The following is a 19,370-nucleotide window of genomic DNA, read 5'->3' on the forward strand; positions in this document are numbered from 1 at the left end:
TTGTTTATTTCACTTTTGTTTACTATCTACTTCACTTGCTTTGGCAATGTTAACATACGTTTCCCATGTCAATAAAGCCCTTAAATTGAGAATTGAATTGAATTGAATTGAATTGAATTGAGAGAGAGAGAGAGAGAGAGAGAGAGAGAGAGAGAGAGAGAGAGGAGAGAGAGAGAGAGAGAGAGAGAGAGAGAGAGAGAGAGAGAGAGAGAGAGAGAGAGAGAGAGAGAGAGAGAAAGAGAGAGAGAGAGAGAGAGAGAGAGAGAGAGAGAGAGAGAGAGATATGCTGTCTCATACTGGCAAGAAGAGAAAGAATGGGGATAAACACCCTGGCTGTATCATAGACGATAGAGATAGTCATCATCCCGTTACTCTACTACTACTACTACTCCATAGTGCCTGCTGGTTATCTCTCTGTCCACTACTTACCTGGTTTAGCAGTCACAAACTAGTCTAACTACAAACTAGCAAGCATCCCTGCCATAGATAATCAACTGTCATAACATAGCTAACACACCCCAAACAATACACCAAACTACTTACAATCACATTCACATAAACACACCACAACAAACTGAGCCATATGCATAGTCGCATACACAACACACACTTTATCTCTGTCACACACATGCACACACACACACACACACACACACACACTTACCATCCAAACCCTCCGAAGGACACGCTCCTCTTCCTCCTTAGCATGGTGTACACGTCTCTTTCTATCTCCCTCTTTCTTTCACTGTCTGGGAGTCTGAGTCTGCTTCTCTTGTAATTCTCACAACAATATCTCTCTCTCTCTCTCTCTCTGTGTCGTCTGCCTCCAGCCTTCCCTCCCTCCTTCTATCTCCTCATCTATCTATATATATATTCCTCTCAGTCAGCCCTTTAGCCTTTTACCATGTCCTCACTGTTTTTCGCTCTCTCTCTTGCGCTCTCTCTCCTGGTTCCCTCTCTCTATCTCTCTCACACAGTATGAGCTGAACACCTGCCTGGTCTGTCCCTCTCACTCCACTGCTTCCCTCCCTCACCACCCGCTAGGCTGGAACGAGTGAATGAGAGAGATAGGGCGGTAGTGTGAGAGAGAGTGAGAGGAAGGGAGGGTGGGAGGAAGGGAGGTGGTGTTTTCTGTGTGTGTCTCCACCTCTCTTCTTTGACTCTGAGAGAGACTGTCTAACAAGGCAAAAAAAAAGTGCCACTGGTGTCAAAATAATAGACCATGTTAATATGAATACCTCAGTGTCTGAAACGCAATTACGAAGGTCATTTAAAGTACTGGTGTTCATATTCTAGAGAGTGAATATTCTAGAAGAGGTGGCGGTACTAGAGATATTCTAAAGAAAGCAGATCGCTAGATCATCTTTCCGGGTACTCAAGCAATAGAAAATTATAGGTGCTGCATCAGCCCAATTCAAACACTGGACTGGAGTACTTCCTTGAGGAGTAATTTATGTTTGAATCCTCTCCTGGTTAAATGTCAATGAGGGAGTTCTATTAACCTGAGCCCCAGTGTACCGATCTATGGCCCGTGACGTGAACGGGCAAAAGCGGTGAGGGAGGAGTGCCCTTCTCAAACCGAATGGTAATCTGCGCCGATCGTGTTGTCAACAACGGGGCATGGTGCATTGTCCAGAAACATCCCCCTTTTGTCCCCCCCAAAAATATTTGTTTGAATTTTCTAACTATACTGAACAAAAATATAACACGCAACATGCAACAATTTCATTTATTTTATTGAGTGAGTAGGAAATGAGAAAATCAGTCAATTGAAATAAATTAGGCCCTAATTTATGGATATCACATGACTGGGAATACAGATATACCTTTTAAAAAAAAGGGCCTCACAATGGGCCTCAGGATCTCATCAAAGTATTTTTGTGCATTCAAATTGCCATCGATAAAATGCAATCGTGTTCTATGTCCGTAGCTTATGCCTGCCCATACCATAACCCCACCGCCACTATGGGGCACTCTGTTAACAACGTTGACATCAGAAAACCGCTCGCCTACATGACGCCATACACGTGATCTGCAGTTGTGAGGCCGGTTGGATGTACTGCCAAATTCTCTAAAACGACGTTGGAGACAGCTTATGGTAGAGAAATTAACATTCAATTATCTGGCAACAGCTCTGGTGGACATTCCTGCAGTCAGCATGCCAATTGCACACTCCCTCAAAACTTGAGACATCTGTGGCATTGTGTTGTGTGACAAAACTGCACATTTTAGAGTGGCCTTTTATTGTCCACAGCACAAGGTGCACCTGTGTAATGATCATGCTGTTTAATCAGCTTCTTGATATGCCACACCCGTCAGGTGGATGGATTATCTTGGCAAATGAGAAATGCTCACTTACAGGTATGTAAACAAATGTATGCACAACATTTGTGAGATATAAGCTTTTTGTGCATATGGAACATTTCTGGGATCTTTTATTTCAGCTCATGAAACATGGGAACAACACTTTACATGTTGCGTTTATATTTTTGTTCAGTGTAGTTTTAATTGGGAAGGCAGATAAAGCGTTTTTATCAAAAGCAATCACTTTTGCATGTCAAAACACAGAATCCTACTCATTATTCCACATGCTTAATCTAGCCCAGGTTTCGCCGTGGGCTTTGATCAGGGCACCTGGCTCGCGCCCAGGAGGCAGCCCGGTTCCAAAAGAATGCGATCACTTTTCATCCGGTGCTAACTCCTTCCACCGGGGCCAGATAAACGAATCCCCTCAGTGAAAGGGCAGAAGTCATTCAGGGAGGTTAAACAAGGCTGTGATGCAATCAAGCATCTGTTTTATTTTAGAGTCAATATGGGCCGCTCAGAAGGTTTTGAGTGATACAGTGTTTGTTATATTTTATACAATGGGTGGGTCTAAACCTCGCTGCTGATCGGTTAAAACCACGTTCCAGCCGGTTTCTATTCCACAAGTTACCACAGGTTAAGGATATGACGTTGAAACGCCTATTTACTGTTCCATCTCACTGCGCAATCCACTGTCTCATCAGTCCAACCAGACACTTTATAAACTTTATCTCCACTGTAAAAAGACATCTAGATATTATCTCCCCATTCTTTTAGACTAGCATTTGGTTTTCAACAGTGGAGACTTGTAAACCTTGCTGTCTGTCTTGTCGACCTTTGCAACATCATTTCAAAATTTAAATTCGGTCTCCACTGTCCCTATGATGATTAACGTGTCAGGACGAGACAGACAGCTTTTCTCTGCCAGTCGAAATCTTTAATCAGCATAATATTTCTGGATATTTACAAAGACATTTTAATAGAAAAACAGGTAAAACGAAACTAAATGCAGCTAGTTTGCAGATTTTTCTAGCTTTAGTTTTAAGTGATAGTGTTAGCTGTATATTTGGCTAGCTCCTCTGAACAGATCCTGGCAAGAGAGCAAATGTTATATGCCATGCGAAATCGCGCATCATTAGCTCATTGTTATGGACATATCCAAATAAATGTCACTAGAAAAACGCTTCAACAAATGCAAATGCAGCAACTTTGCTGTTATTCTGGCTGCACTGTTTGACGTGACTGTGATGCCAGCCAGCATGGCAACGGAACATTTAGAACAAATGACTGGGTCGCGTCCATACTGTAGATATAGAACAAAAAGGCTTCACGACTGGGTCGCATCTCTTGCAACCTAACCGATAGAATGAACAACCAGCCGTCTTAGGTAGGAAACCTATATTTATGTCGGGACTATATTTAATGGAAGTATGAAATAGTATGAATAAATTCATAAAAATAACGTTTTTAATGAAGATATGTCAATACATTTTTGAATATGTTGGCAACCCCTTGTATAAAAGTGATAATGCCTGAGAAGCCCGTGTTTGGAGGTGTCAATATATCCTCCAAACACCGGCTTCTCTGGCATTATCACTTAAATAATATTAAAGTCTCTCTCTGTGTTGTGTCTTCGAAATGGCATCATATTCCCTTTATAGTGCACTACTTTCGAAAAAGTTATAGTGAACAATGTTGGAAATAGGGTATTTCTCTGAGTCTCTAGGGGTTGAGCTCACCTGGGCTGGAATGTTAGATGAACAAGTTTCCAGTTAGCCAACTTCATGGATCATCCCAGACAATCATATAAACATAGACATACACAGTGACATTGACATTTCACTAATATGTTCTGTCAATATCACAATGTAAGTGTCTGTCTTATCTCTGTCTGTCTTTCTGTCTGTCTGCATGCCTGTCTATCTGCCTGTCTTCTGACAGTGTCACAGTAACACAGAGAGAGGTGGAGGAAGAGGAAGAGAAAGGGAGAGAAAGAAGGATGGACCATATGGGCTGACATGGCATGCTGCTTCATCCTGTGCTGCCAAGCCAACTTCAGGAGAGAGAGAACGGGAGAAAGGACAGAGAGAGTGAATAACAGGAGGACAGAGGGTGATATTCAGAGGGGGGACAGAGAAAGAGAGAGTGAGAGAGAGACAGAGGGAGAGAGATTATAAATAATATATCTTGTAGCTGGCAGAAAATGACGTTGTGTTCCCCATGATGAAGGCCAGGCATAGCAGTTGGGTCCAAATATACCCTACACACTCACACACACAAATCAAATCAAACTTTATTTGTCACATGTGCCATTTATGTAAATATGATATTTCATTTTTTATTTTATTTTTTATTTTATAAATTAGCAAACAATTCTAAAAACCTGTTTTTGCTTTGTCATTATGGAGTATTGTGTGTAGATTGATGAGGAAATAAAAATTATTTCATCCATTTTAGAATAAAGCTGTAACCTAACAAAATGTGGAAAAAGTCAAAGGTTCTGAATACTTTCCGAAGGCATAGATGTTTTAGGCAGAACTGGGAGTATAAGGTGCACATGCGCTGCTTGCGAACACACACACACACATGCACACACACATACACACACACACACACCAGGGTGGTAACAGAGTTCAAATAATTGGGATTACATGATCATGAACATAAACAGTGTTACTATACTGAACAAAAATATAAATGCAACATGTAAAGTGTTGGTCCCATGTTTCATGAGCTGAAATAAAAGATCCCAGAAATTTTCCATATACACAAAAAGCGTATTTATCTCAAATTATGTTCACAAATTAGTTTACATCCCTGTTAGTCAGCATTTCTAATTTGCCAAGATAATCCATCCACCTCACAGGTGTGGCATATCAAGAAGCTGATTAAACAGCATGATCATTACACAGGTGCACCTTGTGCTGGGGACTATAAAAGGCCACTCTAAAATGTGCAACACAATGCCACAGATGTCTCAAGTTTTGAGGGAGTGTGCAGTTGGCATGCTGACTGCAGGAATGTCCACCAGAACTGTTGCCAGATAATTGAATGTTAATTTCTCTACCATAAGCCGCCTCCAACATCGTTTTAGAGAATTTGGCAGTACATACAACCGGCCTCACAACCATAGACCACGTGTACCACGCCAGCCCAGGTCCTCCATGTCCGGCTTCTTCACCTGTCTGAGACCAGCCACTTGGACAGCTGATGAAACTGTGGGTTTGCACAACCAAATAATGTATGCACAAACTGTCAGAAACGGTCTCCGGGAAGCTCATCTGCATGCTCGTCATTCTCACCAGGGTCTTGACCTGACTGCCGTTAGGCATTGTAACTGACTTCAGCGGGCAAATGCTCACCTTCGATGGCCACTGGCATGCTGGAGAAGTATGCTCTTCACAGATGAATCCCGGTTTCAACTGTACCGGGTAGATGGCAGACAGCGTGTATGGCATCGTGTGTGCGAGCGGTTTGCTGATGTAAACGCTGTGAACAGAGTGCCCCATGGTGGCGGTGGGGTTATGTTATAGGCAGGCATAAGCTACAGACAACGAACACAATTGCATTTTATTGATGGCAATTTGAATGGACAGAGATACCATAACGAGATCCTGAGACCCATTGTCATGCCATTCATCCACCGCCATCACCTCATGTTTCAGCTTGATAATGCACTGCCCCATGTTGCAAGGATCTGTACACAATTCTTGGAAGCTGAAAATGTCCCAGTTCTTCCATGGCCTGCATACTCACCAGACATGTCACCCATTGAGCATGTTTGGGATGCTCTGCATCGACGTGTATGAAAGCGTGTTCCAGTTCCCGCCAATATCCAGCGAGTTCGCACAGCCATTATTTATTTGCACCAAAGAAAACAAGTGATAGACAACAATACAGATAAAAACAAATAAAACAAACTGTTTGCAGGTTGGAAGCCCAAGGGCTGATATGAAAACAATGTGAAGATAAGAATTCCAGAGTCTGGTACCTCTACTGTATATCTGATAGATAATTGACTATGTGAGGTGCGGCAGTGGGAAGGGTAAAGGTTATCGCAGTGTCTTGTGTTATATAGATGGATTTCAAAATTAACCTGGAAGAATCCATTGAAGGGTTTAGGTAAACTGTCTGGGAGGTATGAGTATTTGTAGATGAAAGTGCATAATTGGCGTACATTATTGTCGTAAATAGACAAGATATTGAGTTAGGAAGCAAGCCTAATGAACCAAACTACTAATCTTTCTGATGATACAGTACCAACAGATTTCATCACTTTGCTGCAGACAAATTGAATATGATCTTTCCAGGATAACTTTTTATCAATTAGAAATCAGAGGAATCTCGTGGATGTGACTTTTTCCATTTCATTCCCACCATTTTTTTAACGTTTAAAGAAAATTTGTTTATCTGGAACCATTCAGAAAATGTGGCCATGCCTGAGTTGGCTTAATTAATTATTGTGTGATAAAATCACATTGGTATCATCAGCAAAGGGAATGGGAAGTACAGTAGAAGACACAGCAGCAAGGTCATTGATATACATTAGGAAAAACAAAGGTCCAATTATCGAACCGTATGGCACGCCACAGGATATCTTGGCCCTGGTAAATGCACAGCTGTTTGCGTAAACAAATTGTTCTCTATCATAAACATAACTATATAGCCAATTATATGTATAATCATGAAAACCGTAATAATGCAATTTAGAAAGTTATATTTCATGATCAACCGTGTCAAACGCTTTGGATAAATCTAAAAAGATGCCAAGCGTATTCATTGTTGTTCAGGGCTGTAAAGAATTTAAAGTTGCAAAAGAGCCATATCTGTAGAGTCGTTTTTATAAAAACCCTATTGGTGCTCATGTAGAATACAGTGCTGTTTAAATGTTTCAACTTTCTCTTATACACACATTTCTCTAGGATTTTTGAAAAACATGGTAGTACAGATATTGGGCAATCATTTGTAAAATATCTTGGATCCCCAGATTTATAGCAGGGGATAACTTTGGCCATTTTCAATCTTTAGGAACAGTACTAGTTTGCATTGATTTGGTGAATATATACATTAGAGGCTCAGTAATCGAGGAAGACACTGATATCACCAAAGAGGCACCAATCTCATCATGACCTGCTTCTGATATCTTTAAGTTACCAATGACCTCCATCACCTCCATTACATCAGGAGGATCAAACTGAAGCAGAGAAGGGAAATGTCCCTTAATGTAATCCAAGGGATTTCCATCAGTTTTCTCTATTTTCTTTGACAGAGAGGAACCCACAAAGTCACAGTTGACTTTATATTATTTAAGGATTCCTGGAATTTGTTATTTAAATATATTTTTAGAGATATCCAAAGTAGGTGATTCAAATTTTTTTCATACTTTTTTTAATTTGCAGGAATTTAGGGGAGAGGGATTTGTGAGAAACTTTTTATACAACTTGTTTTTTTTAACTGAGGCTTTTTTGAGACCGGTTGCAAACCAAGGTTTCCAGAACCCATCTGCTGCTCTGTTGCATGGTTTAACTAAAGGAAAGCAGTGGTGAAATACAGAATTGAAAGATGTGAGAAAAGACTTGTAAGCAGACTCCACATCGGCCTGATTAGAAACATTTTCCCATGAAATATCATCAATCAACATCTTAAAGCACTCACAATTATTTTTGTTAAATATTCTACCTTTAATGCTACTAATCATTCCCATCTGTTCATTTCCAGCTGCCAAAGAGAAGTGTCAAATTGGAAAGTGGTCAGAAATGTCAGTATAAAGTATACCTGTATTAGCCACATTATTCAAAGAAGTTGTAAAACTATTATCAATAAGGGTGACAGATGAACTGGTCACTCTTGTGGGCTTATAGATGAGGGGATACAACAGATAGCTGGAGTATAAAGTATTCAAAAAGTCAGATGTCAGTGAGCAATGTTCCCTCTAACATGCAGAAGGATTACTTTATCCTATCCCAGGTATTCCTTATAGAGGTGGGGTTTCAAATGTCTCCGGAAGGTGGTGAGTGACTCCGCTGTCCTGGCGTCGTGAGGGAGCTTGTTCCACCATTGGGGTGCCAGAGCAGCGAACAGTTTTGACTGGGCTGAGCGGGAACTATACTTCCGCAGACGTAGGGGAGCCAGCAGGCCAGAGGTGGATGAACGCAGTGCCCTCGTTTGGGTGTAGGGACTGATCAGAGCCTGAAGGTACGGAGGTGCCGTTCCCCTCACAGCTCCGTAGGCAAGCACCATGGTCTTGTAGCAGATGCGAGCTTCAACTGGAAGCCAGTGGAGTGTGCGGAGGAGCGGGGTGATGTGAGAGAACTTGGGAAGGTTGAACACCAGACGGGCTGCGGCATTCTGGATGAGTTGTAGGGGTTTAATGGCACAGGCAGGGAGCCCAGCCAACAGCGAGTTGCAGTAATCCAGACGGGAGATGACAAGTGCCTGGATTAGGACCTGTGCCGCTTCCTGTGTAAGGCAGGGTCGTACTCTCCGAATGTTGTAGAGCATGAACCTACAGGATCGGGTCACCGCCTTGATGTTAGCGGAGAACGACAGGGTGTTGTCCAGGGTCACGCCAAGGCTCTTCGCACTCTGGGAGGAGGACACAACGGTGTTGTCAACCGTGATGGCGAGATCATGGAACAGGCAGTCCTTCCCCGAGAGGAAGAGCAGCTCCGTCTTGCCAAGGTTCAGCTTGAGGTGGTGATCCGTCATCCATACTGATATGTCTGCCAGACATGCAGAGATGCGATTCGCCACCTGGTTATCAGAAGGGGGAAAGGAGAAGATTAGTTGTGTGTCGTCAGCGTAGCAATGATAGGAGAGGCCATGTGAGGATATGACAGAGCCAAGTGACTTGGTGTATAGCGAGAATAGGAGAGGGCCTAGAACTGAGCCCTGGGGGGACACCAGTGGTGAGAGCACGTGGTGCGGAGACAGCTTCTCGCCACGCCACTTGGTAGGAGCGACCGGTCAGGTAGGACGCAATCCAAGAGTGAGCCGCGCCGGAGATGCCCAGCTCGGAGAGGGTGGAGAGGAGGATCTGATGGTTCACAGTATCAAAGGCAGCAGACAGGTCTAGAAGGACAAGAGCAGAGGAGAGAGAGTTAGCTTTAGCAGTGCGGAGAGCCTCCGTGACACAGAGAAGAGCAGTCTCAGTTGAATGACCAGTCTTGAAACCTGACTGGTTTGGATCAAGAAGGTCATTCTGAGAGAGATAGCAAGAGAGTTGGCTAAAGACGGCACGCTCAATAGTTTTGGAGAGAAAAGAAAGAAGGGATACTGGTCTGTAGTTGTTGACATCAGAGGGATCAAGTGTTGGTTTTTTGAGAAGGGGTGCAACTCTCGCTCTCTTGAAGACGGAAGGGACATAGCCAGCGGTCAAGGATGAGTTGATCAGCGAGGTGAGGTAAGGGAGAAGGTCACCGGAGATGGTCTGGAGAAGAGAGGAGGGGATAAGGTCAAGCGGGCAGGTTGTTGGGCGGCCTGCCGTCACAAGTCACAAGATTTTATCTGGAGAGAGAGGGGAGAAAGAAGTCAAAGCATAGGGTAGGCCAGTGTGAGCAGGACCAGCAGTGTCATTTGACTTAACAAACGAGGATCGGATGTTGTCAACCTTCTTTTCAAAATGGTTGACGAAGTCATCCACAGAGAGGGAGGAGGGGAGGGGGGGGGGGGATTCAGCAGGGAGGAGAATGTGGCAAAGAGCTTCCTAGGGTTAGAGGCAGATGCTTGGAATTTAGAGTGGTAGAAAGTGGCCTTAGCAGCAGAAACAGATGAAGAAAATGTAGAGAGGAGGGAGTGAAAATATGCCAGGTCCGCAGGGAGTCTAGTTTTCTTCCATTTCCGCTCAGCTGCCCGGAGCTCTGTTCTGTGAGCTCGCAATGAGTCATCAAGCCACGGAGCTGGAGGGGAGGACCGAGCCGGCCGGGAGGATAGGGGACATAGAGAGTCAAAGGATGCAGAAAGGGAGGAGAGGAGGGTTGAGGAGGCAGAATCAGGAGATTGGAGGGAGAAGGATTGAGCAGAGGGAAGAGATGATAGGATGGAAGAGGAGAGAGTAGCGGGAGAGAGAGAGCGAAGGTTGTGACGGCACATTACCATCTGTGTAGGGGCAGAGTGAGTAGTGTTGGAGGAGAGGGAGAGAGAAAAGGATACAAAGTAGTGGTCGGAGACTTGGAGGGAAGTTGCAGTGAGATTAGTAGAACAACAGCATCTACTAAAGATGAGGTCAAGCGTATTGCCTGCTTTGTGAGTAGGGGGGGACGGTGAGAGGGTGAGGTCAAAAGAGGAGAGGAGTGGAAAGAAGGAGGCAGAGAGAAATGAGTCAAATATAGACGTAGGGAGGTTGAAATCCCCCAGAACTGTGAGGGTTGAGCCATCCTCAGGAAAGGAACTTATCAAGGCGTCAAGCTCATTGATGAACTCTCCAAGGGAACCTGGAGGGCGATAGATGACAAGGATATTAAGCTTAAATGGGCTAGTGACTGTGACAGCATGGAATTCAAATGAGGAGATAGACAGATGGGTCAGGGGAAAAATTGAGAATGTCCACTTGGGAGAGATGAGGATTCCTGTGCCACCACCCCGCTGACCAGATGCTCTCGGGGTATGCGAGAACACATGATCAGACGAGGAGAGAGCAGCAGGAGTAGCAGTGTTTTCAGTGGTAATCCATGTTTCCGTCAGCGCCAAGAAGTCGAGGGACTGGAGGGTAGCATAGGCTGAGATGAACTCTGCCTTGTTGGCAGCAGAACGGCAGTTCCAGAGGCTGCCTGAGACCTGGAACTCCACGTGGGTCGTGCGTGCAGGGACCACCAGGTTAGAGAGGCAGCAGCCACGCGGTGTGAGGCGTTTGTGTAGCCTGTGCGGAGAGGAGAGAACAGGGATAGGCAGAGGCATAGTTGACAGGCTGCAGCAGATGGCTACAATAATGCAGAGGAGATCGGAATGAAATGAACTAAACATCTGGGAAAGGAGAGAGCGGGGCCTCCCTCACCACAACTCCCAAATATAACTCTCCCAACTTCCACCTCAGAAACTATAATTGTTGTAAACTACAGCGGTTCAATGTTTTCTAGGAATAGACTAACTTAGTTTATTCAGCTAGCTAACTAGGTGCAGTATTATTCCGTGAAAAACGTCCGGGCATCTCGTCATAAGACGCCACAGCCAGCTAGCATGCCGGTCTCCAACAACACGGTTTAGCGCCAATACTCCAGTGTATCAACACGCAAGCAGATCGTTCGTGTCCGTGTCTAACGTTGTGGGTTAGTCCCAACAGCTTGAGCGAGTCCGTCGTCAACTTATTCAGCCAGTTAGTTAGCTAGAATAGTTAGCAAACTAGCTAGCCATTGCTTTCAGACAAAGAAGAACCCCTCCTTTCACGGCACGAACACACAGAGAGAGCCAAACTAACGTTAACTAGTCACCCATGTCCTGAATTCCTTGAACGACTCGGGCTATCAATATGTAGAAAAAATAAATAAATAAACACAAGTGTAGGTTATGACTTACCCCTAGCAGTGACTGTTAGCTAGCCAAGTGCAAAGCTAGCCACTGAATTGACTCAGCCAGTTCGCGTCTGTTTGCTCGGTCGTTCCAGCTATTGTTTACTAGTAGCTATCCAGGTAGCAACAAGCTAGCTAAATTTCAAGCACAGTAGCCACTTGCTACCTAACGTTAACGGTTCAGACAATGAGGTTAGAAAACAGCTGAATGGTAGGCAATTATTGTATGTAATTATTGTAGGCAGCCAGCTGGCGTAATTACAGGCACTCTCAGGCGTGAAACAACTATACCGTTGCTAATAGCTACTCGCCAGCTAGTCCAGGTGGTGAGTTAGCTAGCTAGCTAGCTTCGTGCTACACCCGGCACAGCCGAATACAATACTAACCTACAATAATTACATACAACAACCCACGATACCTACCTACAATACCTAACTACAATCTAAATACATAGTTTAAGCATTACTCGACAAAGCCCATGCTATGTATAAAGCCAAGCTTACCCGACGCCAAGCTTACCCGACGACCTCCTCCTTCAAGAAATAAAAAGATGCGCTTGTTTTGAGATCAAAGCAAGAGCTGCATGTAGCTAAGTGTGTACATTTGTTTATATTCTTTGCTAGTAAGTGAGTTATTAGCCAAGTTATAGATACATTCTAGTCAGCAATGGGGGAGTGGTTGCCTCCTACAAGAGCACCAAATGTGTGCATTTCTAGCCATCTTTCAAAAGCAAGTCAAGTGAAGAGCTTTTTTTCTGTCTTAAAGGGGCAGTGTTGTATTTTGAGACGGTCTTGAATAAGCTACGTAGCCAATAGGCAGAGGGTAGCATCATTTGTCTGATTCTCTGTAATAATGGTATGGGAATAATAAAGCATTTTATTTTGTAAAGTGGTTTCTTGCATCAAACAACAAAACATTTTCAGTCACCTCCTGGTCTGAAGGACATGTGGATAAACAGGTTAATGTCAATCCCTACATGTCTCATGGAATGTAGGCCTACATTGAACACAACACATTGGTGTAGACTGAATGATAGAACAGCTATTTCCATGTGACAATGTTATGGGATGCATTTTCTCCATTGTGTTTTATGATAGGACACTCTGGTAGGCCTACATTATGATCAAATAGCCACAGTAGTCTACTAGGCGACTGTTATAACTGTAACTTAAAGCCGGTACAGACTCAGTGTTTACAGTAAACACGCGCCAGAAGTTGCACAGAATTTCCACAACATTCAAGTTTGCGCTCAGCAGACCTGAAATAAGCTTAGTGCTGGAAAAATTTGAGGGAACATTGTCAGTGAGTGGTTCTCACTTTTGAATACGTTTATTTTTTTATTTTATTTCACCTTTATTTAACTTGGTAAGCCAGTTGAGAACAGGTTCTCATTTACAACTGCGACCTGGCCAAGATAAAGCAAAGTAGTGCAATAAAAACAACACAGAGTTACATATGGGGTAAAAAAAAAACATAAAGTCAGAAATACAACAGAAAATATATATACAGTGTGTGCAAATGTAGCAAGTTATGGAGGTAAGGCAATAAATAGGCTATAGTGCAGAATAATTACAATAGTATTAACACTGGAATGCTAGATGTGCAAGAGATTATGTGCAAATAGAGATACTGGGGTGCAAAAGAGCAAAATAAATAACAATATAGGGATGAGGTAGTTGGGTGGGCTAATTTCAGATGGGCTGTGTACAGGTGCAGTGATCGGTAAGGTGCTCTGACAACTGATGCTTAAAGTTATTGAGGGAGATAAGAGTCTCCAGCTTCAGAGATTTTTGCAATTCGTTCCAGTCATTGGCAGCAGAGAACTGGAAGGAATGGCGGCCAAAGGAGGTGTTGGCTTTGGGAATGACCAGTGAGATATACCTGCTGGAGCGCAGACTACGGGTGGGTGCTGCTATGGTGACCAATGAGCTAAGATAAGGCGGGGATTTGCCTAGCAGTGATTTATAGATGGCCTGGAGCCAGTGGGTTTGACGACGAACATGTAGTGTGGACCAGCCAACAAGAGCGTACAGGTCACAGTGGTGGGTAGTGTATGGGGCTTTGGAGACAAAACGGATGGCACTGTGATAGACTACATCCAATTTGCTGAGTAGAGTGTTGGAGGCTATTTTGTAAATGACATCGCCGAAGTCAAGGATCGGTAGGATAGTCAGTTTTACGAGGGCATGTTAGGCAGCATGAGTGAAGGAGGCTTTGTTGCGAAATAGGAAGCCGATTCTAGATTTAACTTTGGATTGGAGATTCTTTATGTGAGTCTGGAAGTTGAGTTTACAGTCTAACCAGACACCTAGATATTTGTAGTTGTCCACATACTCTAGGTCAGACCCGTCGAGAGTGGTGATTCTAGTCGGGTGGGCGGGTGCTAGCAGCGTTCGATTGAAAAGCATGCATTTAGTTTTACTAGTGTTTAAGAGCAGTTGAAGGCTACTGAAGGATTGTTGTATGGCATTGAAGCTCGTTTGGAGGTTTGTTAACACAGTGTCCAATGAAGGGCCAGATGTATACAAAATGGTGTCGTCTGCGTAGAGGTGGATCTGAGAGTCACCAGCAGCAAGAGCGACATCATTGATATACACGGAGAAAAGTGTCGGCCCAAGAATTGAACCCTGTGGCACCCCCATAGAGACTGCCATAGGTCCAGACAACAGGCCCTCCGATTTGACACACTGAACTCTATCTGAGAAGTAGTTGGTGAACCAGGCGAGGCAGTCATTTGAGAAACCAAGGCTATTTAGTCTGCCAATAAGAATGCGGTGGTTGACAGAGTCGAAAGCCTTGGCCAGGTCGATGAAGACGGCTGCACAGTACTGTCTATTATCAATCGCGGTTATAATATCGTTTAGGACCTTGAGCGTGGCTGAAGTGCACCCGTGACCAGCTCGGAAACCGGATTGCATAGCGGAGAAGGTACGGTGGTATTCGAAATGGTCGATGATCTGTTTGTTAACTTGGCTTTCGAATACTTTCGAAAGGCAGGGCAGGATGGATATAGGTCTGTAGCAGTTTGGATCTAGAGTGTCACCCCCTTTGAAGAGGGGGATGACCGCGGCAGCTTTCCAATCTCTGGGGATCTCAGACGTTATGAAAGAGAGGTTGAACAGACTAGTAATAGGGGTTGCGACAGTTTCGGCGGCTAGTTTTAGAAAGAAAGGGTCCAGATTGTCTAGCCCAGCTGATTTGTAGGGGTCCAGATTTTGCAGCGCTTTCAAAACATCAGCTGTCTGAATTTGTGTGAAGGAGAAGCGGGGGGGGCATGGGCAAGTTGCAGCAGAGGGTGCAGAGTTGGTGGCCGGGTTAGTGGTAGCCAGATGGAAAGCATGGCCAGCTGTAGCAAAATGCTTGTTGAAATTCTCGATTATTGTAGATTTATCGGTGGTGATAGTGTTTCCTAGCCTCAGTGCAGTGGGCAGCTGGGAGGAAGTGCTCTTATTCTCCATGGACTTTACAGTGTCCCAAAACTTTTTGGAGTTAGTGCTACAGGATGCAAATTTCTGTTTGAAAAAGTTAGCCTTTGCTTTCCTGACTGCTTGTGTATATTGGTTCCTAACTTCCCTGAAAAGTTGCATATCGCGGGGGCTATTTGATGCTAATGCTGTACGCCACAGGATGTTTTTGTGCTGGTCAAGGGCAGTCAAGTCTGAGAACCAGGGGCTATATCGGTTCTTAGTTCTGTATTTTTTGAATGGGGCATGTTTATTTAAGATTGAGAGGAAATTACTTTTAAGGAACAACCAGGCATCCTCTACTGACGGAATGAGATCTATATCCATCCAGGATACCTGGGCCAGGTCAATTAGGAAGGCCTCCTCGCTAAAGTGTTTTAGGGAGCGTTTGACAGTGATGAGGGGTGGTCGTTAGACCGCGGACCCGTTACGGACGCAGGCAATAAGGCAGTGATCGCTGAGATCCTGGTTGAAGACAGCTGAGGTGTATTTAGAGGGTATTTTAGTCAGGATGATATCTATGAGGGTACCCATGTTTACGGATTTAGGGTTGTACCTGGTAGGTTCGTTGATAATTTGCGTGAGGTTGAGGGCATCTAGCTTGGATTGTAGGATGGCTGGGGTATTAAGCATATCCCAATTTAGGTCACCAAGCAGTACAAACTCTGAGGATAAATGGGGGGCAATCAATTCACATATGGTGTCCAGGGCACAGCTGGGGGCTGAGGGGGGTCTGTAGCAAGCGGCAACAGTGAGAGACTTATTTCTGGAAAGGTGGATTTTTAGAAGTAGAAGCTCAAACTGTTTGGGCACAGACCTGGATAGTATGATAGAGCTCTGCAGGCTATCTCTACAGTAGATTGCAACTCCACCCCCTTTGGCAGTTCTATCTAGACGGAAAATGTTATAGTTGGGGATGGAAATTTCAGAATTTTTGGTGGCCTTCCTGAGCCAGGATTCCTGAGCCAGGATTCAGACACTGCTAGAACATCAGGGTTGGCAGAGTGTGCTAACGCAGTGAATAACTCAAACTTAGGAAGTAGACTTCTGATATTTATGTGCAAGAAACCAAGACTTTTGCGATTACAGAAGTCATCAAATGATAGCGCCTGGGGAGTAGGAGTGATACTGAGGGCTGCAGGGCCTGGGTTAGCCTCTACATCACCAGAGGAACAGAGGAGGACTAGAATAAGGATACGGCTAAAGGCTTTAAGAACTGGTCTTCTAGTGCGTTGGGTACATAGAATAAAGGGGGCAGATTTCCGGGTGTTATAGAAAAGATTCAGGGCATTATGTACAGACAAGGATATGGAAGGATATGAGTAAAGTGGAGGTAAACCTAAGCGTTGGGTAACAATGAAAGAGATAGTATCTCTAGAGGCATCAATTGAGTCGGTCTCTGAGTGTATGGGGGGAGGGACAAAGGAGCTATCTAAGGCAGGTTTAGCTAGGCTGGGGGGTCTACAGTGATATAGTACAATTAGAAATAACCGAAACAACAATAAACTAACCATGTTTGGGCTGAGGCTAAACATAAACAGGATGTAGTACCGTAAAAAGGAACAGTCCAGCTGATATCAGCTGTATAGCTGAGTTATCATAAGGTCCGGTGGTGAAGCGCTAGTGAGTAAGAGGCCACGGCTAGCGTGTGCTAGCGGGCCAGGGCTAGCAGATGGATGGAATCTTCGTGGTTAACGTCTTAACCACATCAGACGATTTCGTCGGCAGACCAGTCGTGTAGGATCGGCGGGGCTTCGTGTCAACACTAGGTGGTCCCGTCCAGTTGACAGAGAGGTAGATAGCCGGGAGATGGGCCTAGCTCAGGATGATTAGCCAGACCACAGCGTCCGTTTTGTTGTAGCCAGCTGGTAGCGATGAATCCGGAGTTAAAGGTCCAGTGATTCAGTGATTCCGGCGGAAAAACTGATATGTTCTGGGTCGATAACGCGCTGTGCAGACTGGCCGAATATCCGGTGATCAATGTCCAGTGATTAAAATTAATCCTGCGGAAAAAAATCCAATGTTCTGGGTGAAACACCGCTAGCTGTGGCTAATAGCAAGTAGCTAGTTCAGTAGCTAGTTCAGTTTAGTGAGTAAGAGGCCACGGATAGCGTGTGCTAGCGGACCAGGGCTAGCAGATGGATGGAATCTTCGTGGTTAACGTCGTAACCACATCAGACGATTTCGTCGGCAGACCAGTCGTGTAGGATCGGCGGGGCTCCGTGTCAACACTAGGTGGTCCCGTCCGGTTGACAGAGAGGTAGATAGCCGGGAGATGGGCCTAGCTCAGGATGATTAGCCAGACCACAGCGTCCGTTTTGTTGTAGCCAGCTGGTAGCGATGAATCCGGAGTTAAAGGTCCAGTGATTCAGTGATTCCGGCGGAAAAACTGATATGTTCTGGGTCGATAACGCGCTGTGCTGACTGGCCGAATATCCGGTGATCAATGTCCAGTGATTAAAATTAATCCCGCTGAAAAAAATCCAATGTTCTGGGTGAAACACCGCTAGCTGTGGCTAATAGCAAGTAGCTAGTTAGCTGGCTAGCTAGTTTCAACTGGAGATTCTAGATTCTAAATAAAGGTAAGTCAATAATAGAATCCGTTCCACATTGAGTGAGGCGGGTTGCAGGAAAGTATATTTTGTAGAAGGATGAAAAGTCTGATAGGGAAATATGTACGAAAAATACAAAAAACAGGGTATTTACAGGCTATTTACAGACACACGACAGAAACAGGACTGCACTACTTCGCCATCTTGGATTGGATTGTCATCGCCCGATTGAAAACACATTTGATCTTCATTATTAATCAAATTGAATGTTGATGCAAGGATATCAATGAATCTACCAATGTCTTAATAGGGTGGCTGATAGAGGCATCCAATTACCACTTTTTTACCACCCAGAAAATTACAGGAGGGGATTTCTATGAAAAGAGATTCAACATCAATGTTATCAGATGTAAGTGAGAGGTCCTCTCTTACAAAGAATTGAAAATGTTTATGAACAAAAATGGACACTCCTCCCACTCTTGAGGTTCAACAGTGGTGAATAGCATTATATACAGTGCATTCGGAAAGTATTCAGACCCCTTGACTTTTTCCACATTTTGTTACGTTACAGCCTTATTCTAAAATGGATTTAAAAAAAGAATAATCTCATCAATCTACACACAATACCCCATAATGACAAAGCAAAAACTGTTTTTTAGAAATCTTTGCAAATGTATTAAATATAAAAAACTGAAATATTATATTTACATAAGTATTCAGACCATTTACTCAGTACTTTGTTGAAGCACCTTTGTCAGTGATTACAGCCTCAAGTTTTCTTGGGTATGACGCTATAAGCTTGGCACACCTGTATTTGGGGAGTTTCTCCCATTCTTCTCTGCAGATCCTCTTAAGCTCTGTCAGGTTGGATGGGGAGCAGCACAGCTATTTTCAGGTCTCTCCAGAGATGTTTAGATCGGGTACAAGTCCGGGCTCTGGCTGGGCCACGCAAGGACATTCAGAGACGTATCCCGAAGCCACTCCTGCGTTGTCTTGGCTGTGCGCTTAGGGTCATTGTCCTGTTGGAAGGTGAACATTCGCCCCAGTCTGAGGTCCTGAGCGCTCTGGAGCAGGTTTTCATCAATGATCTCTCTGTACTTTGCTCCGTTCATCTTTCCCTCGATCCTGACTAGTCTCCCAGTCCCTGCCGCTGAAAAACATCCCCACAGCCTGATGCTGCCACCACCATGCTTCACCGTAGGGATGGTGCCAGGTTTCCTCCAGACATGACGATTGGCATTCAGGCCAAAGAGTTCAATCTTGGTTTCATCAGACCAGAGAATCTTGTTTCTCATGGTCTGAGAATCCTTTAGGTGCCTTTTGGAAAACTCCAAGTGGGCTGTCATGTGCCTTTTACTGAGGACTGGCTTCCGTCTGGCCACTCTACCATAAAGGCCTGATTGGTGGAGTGCTGTATAGATGGTTGTCCTTCTGTAAGGTTCTCCCATCTCCACAGAGGAACTCTGGAGCTCTGTCAGAGTGATAATCGTGTTCTTGGTCACCTCCCTGACCAAGGCCCTTCTCCCCCGATTGCTCAGTTTGGCCGG

General features: G+C 44.4%; 1 protein-coding gene across 1 annotated transcript in view; it reads right to left on the minus strand.

Moving 5' to 3' along the window:
- Window positions 1-1,025, minus strand: part of rap1gap2b (RAP1 GTPase activating protein 2b) — a 91,605-nt gene extending 90,580 nt beyond the window's left edge. Inside the window, exon 1 of the mRNA XM_084178487.1 lies at window positions 665-1,025. Coding sequence (XP_084034613.1) covers window positions 665-708 — 44 coding nt within the window. The 5' untranslated portion in view covers window positions 709-1,025. The remainder of the gene's footprint in view (window positions 1-664) is intronic.
- Between the last annotated feature and the right edge of the window lie 18,345 nt (window positions 1,026-19,370).

This window comes from Coregonus lavaretus (assembly GCF_964263955.1).
Source record: "Coregonus lavaretus genome assembly, chromosome: 15".
Taxonomy (NCBI): domain Eukaryota; kingdom Metazoa; phylum Chordata; class Actinopteri; order Salmoniformes; family Salmonidae; genus Coregonus; species Coregonus lavaretus.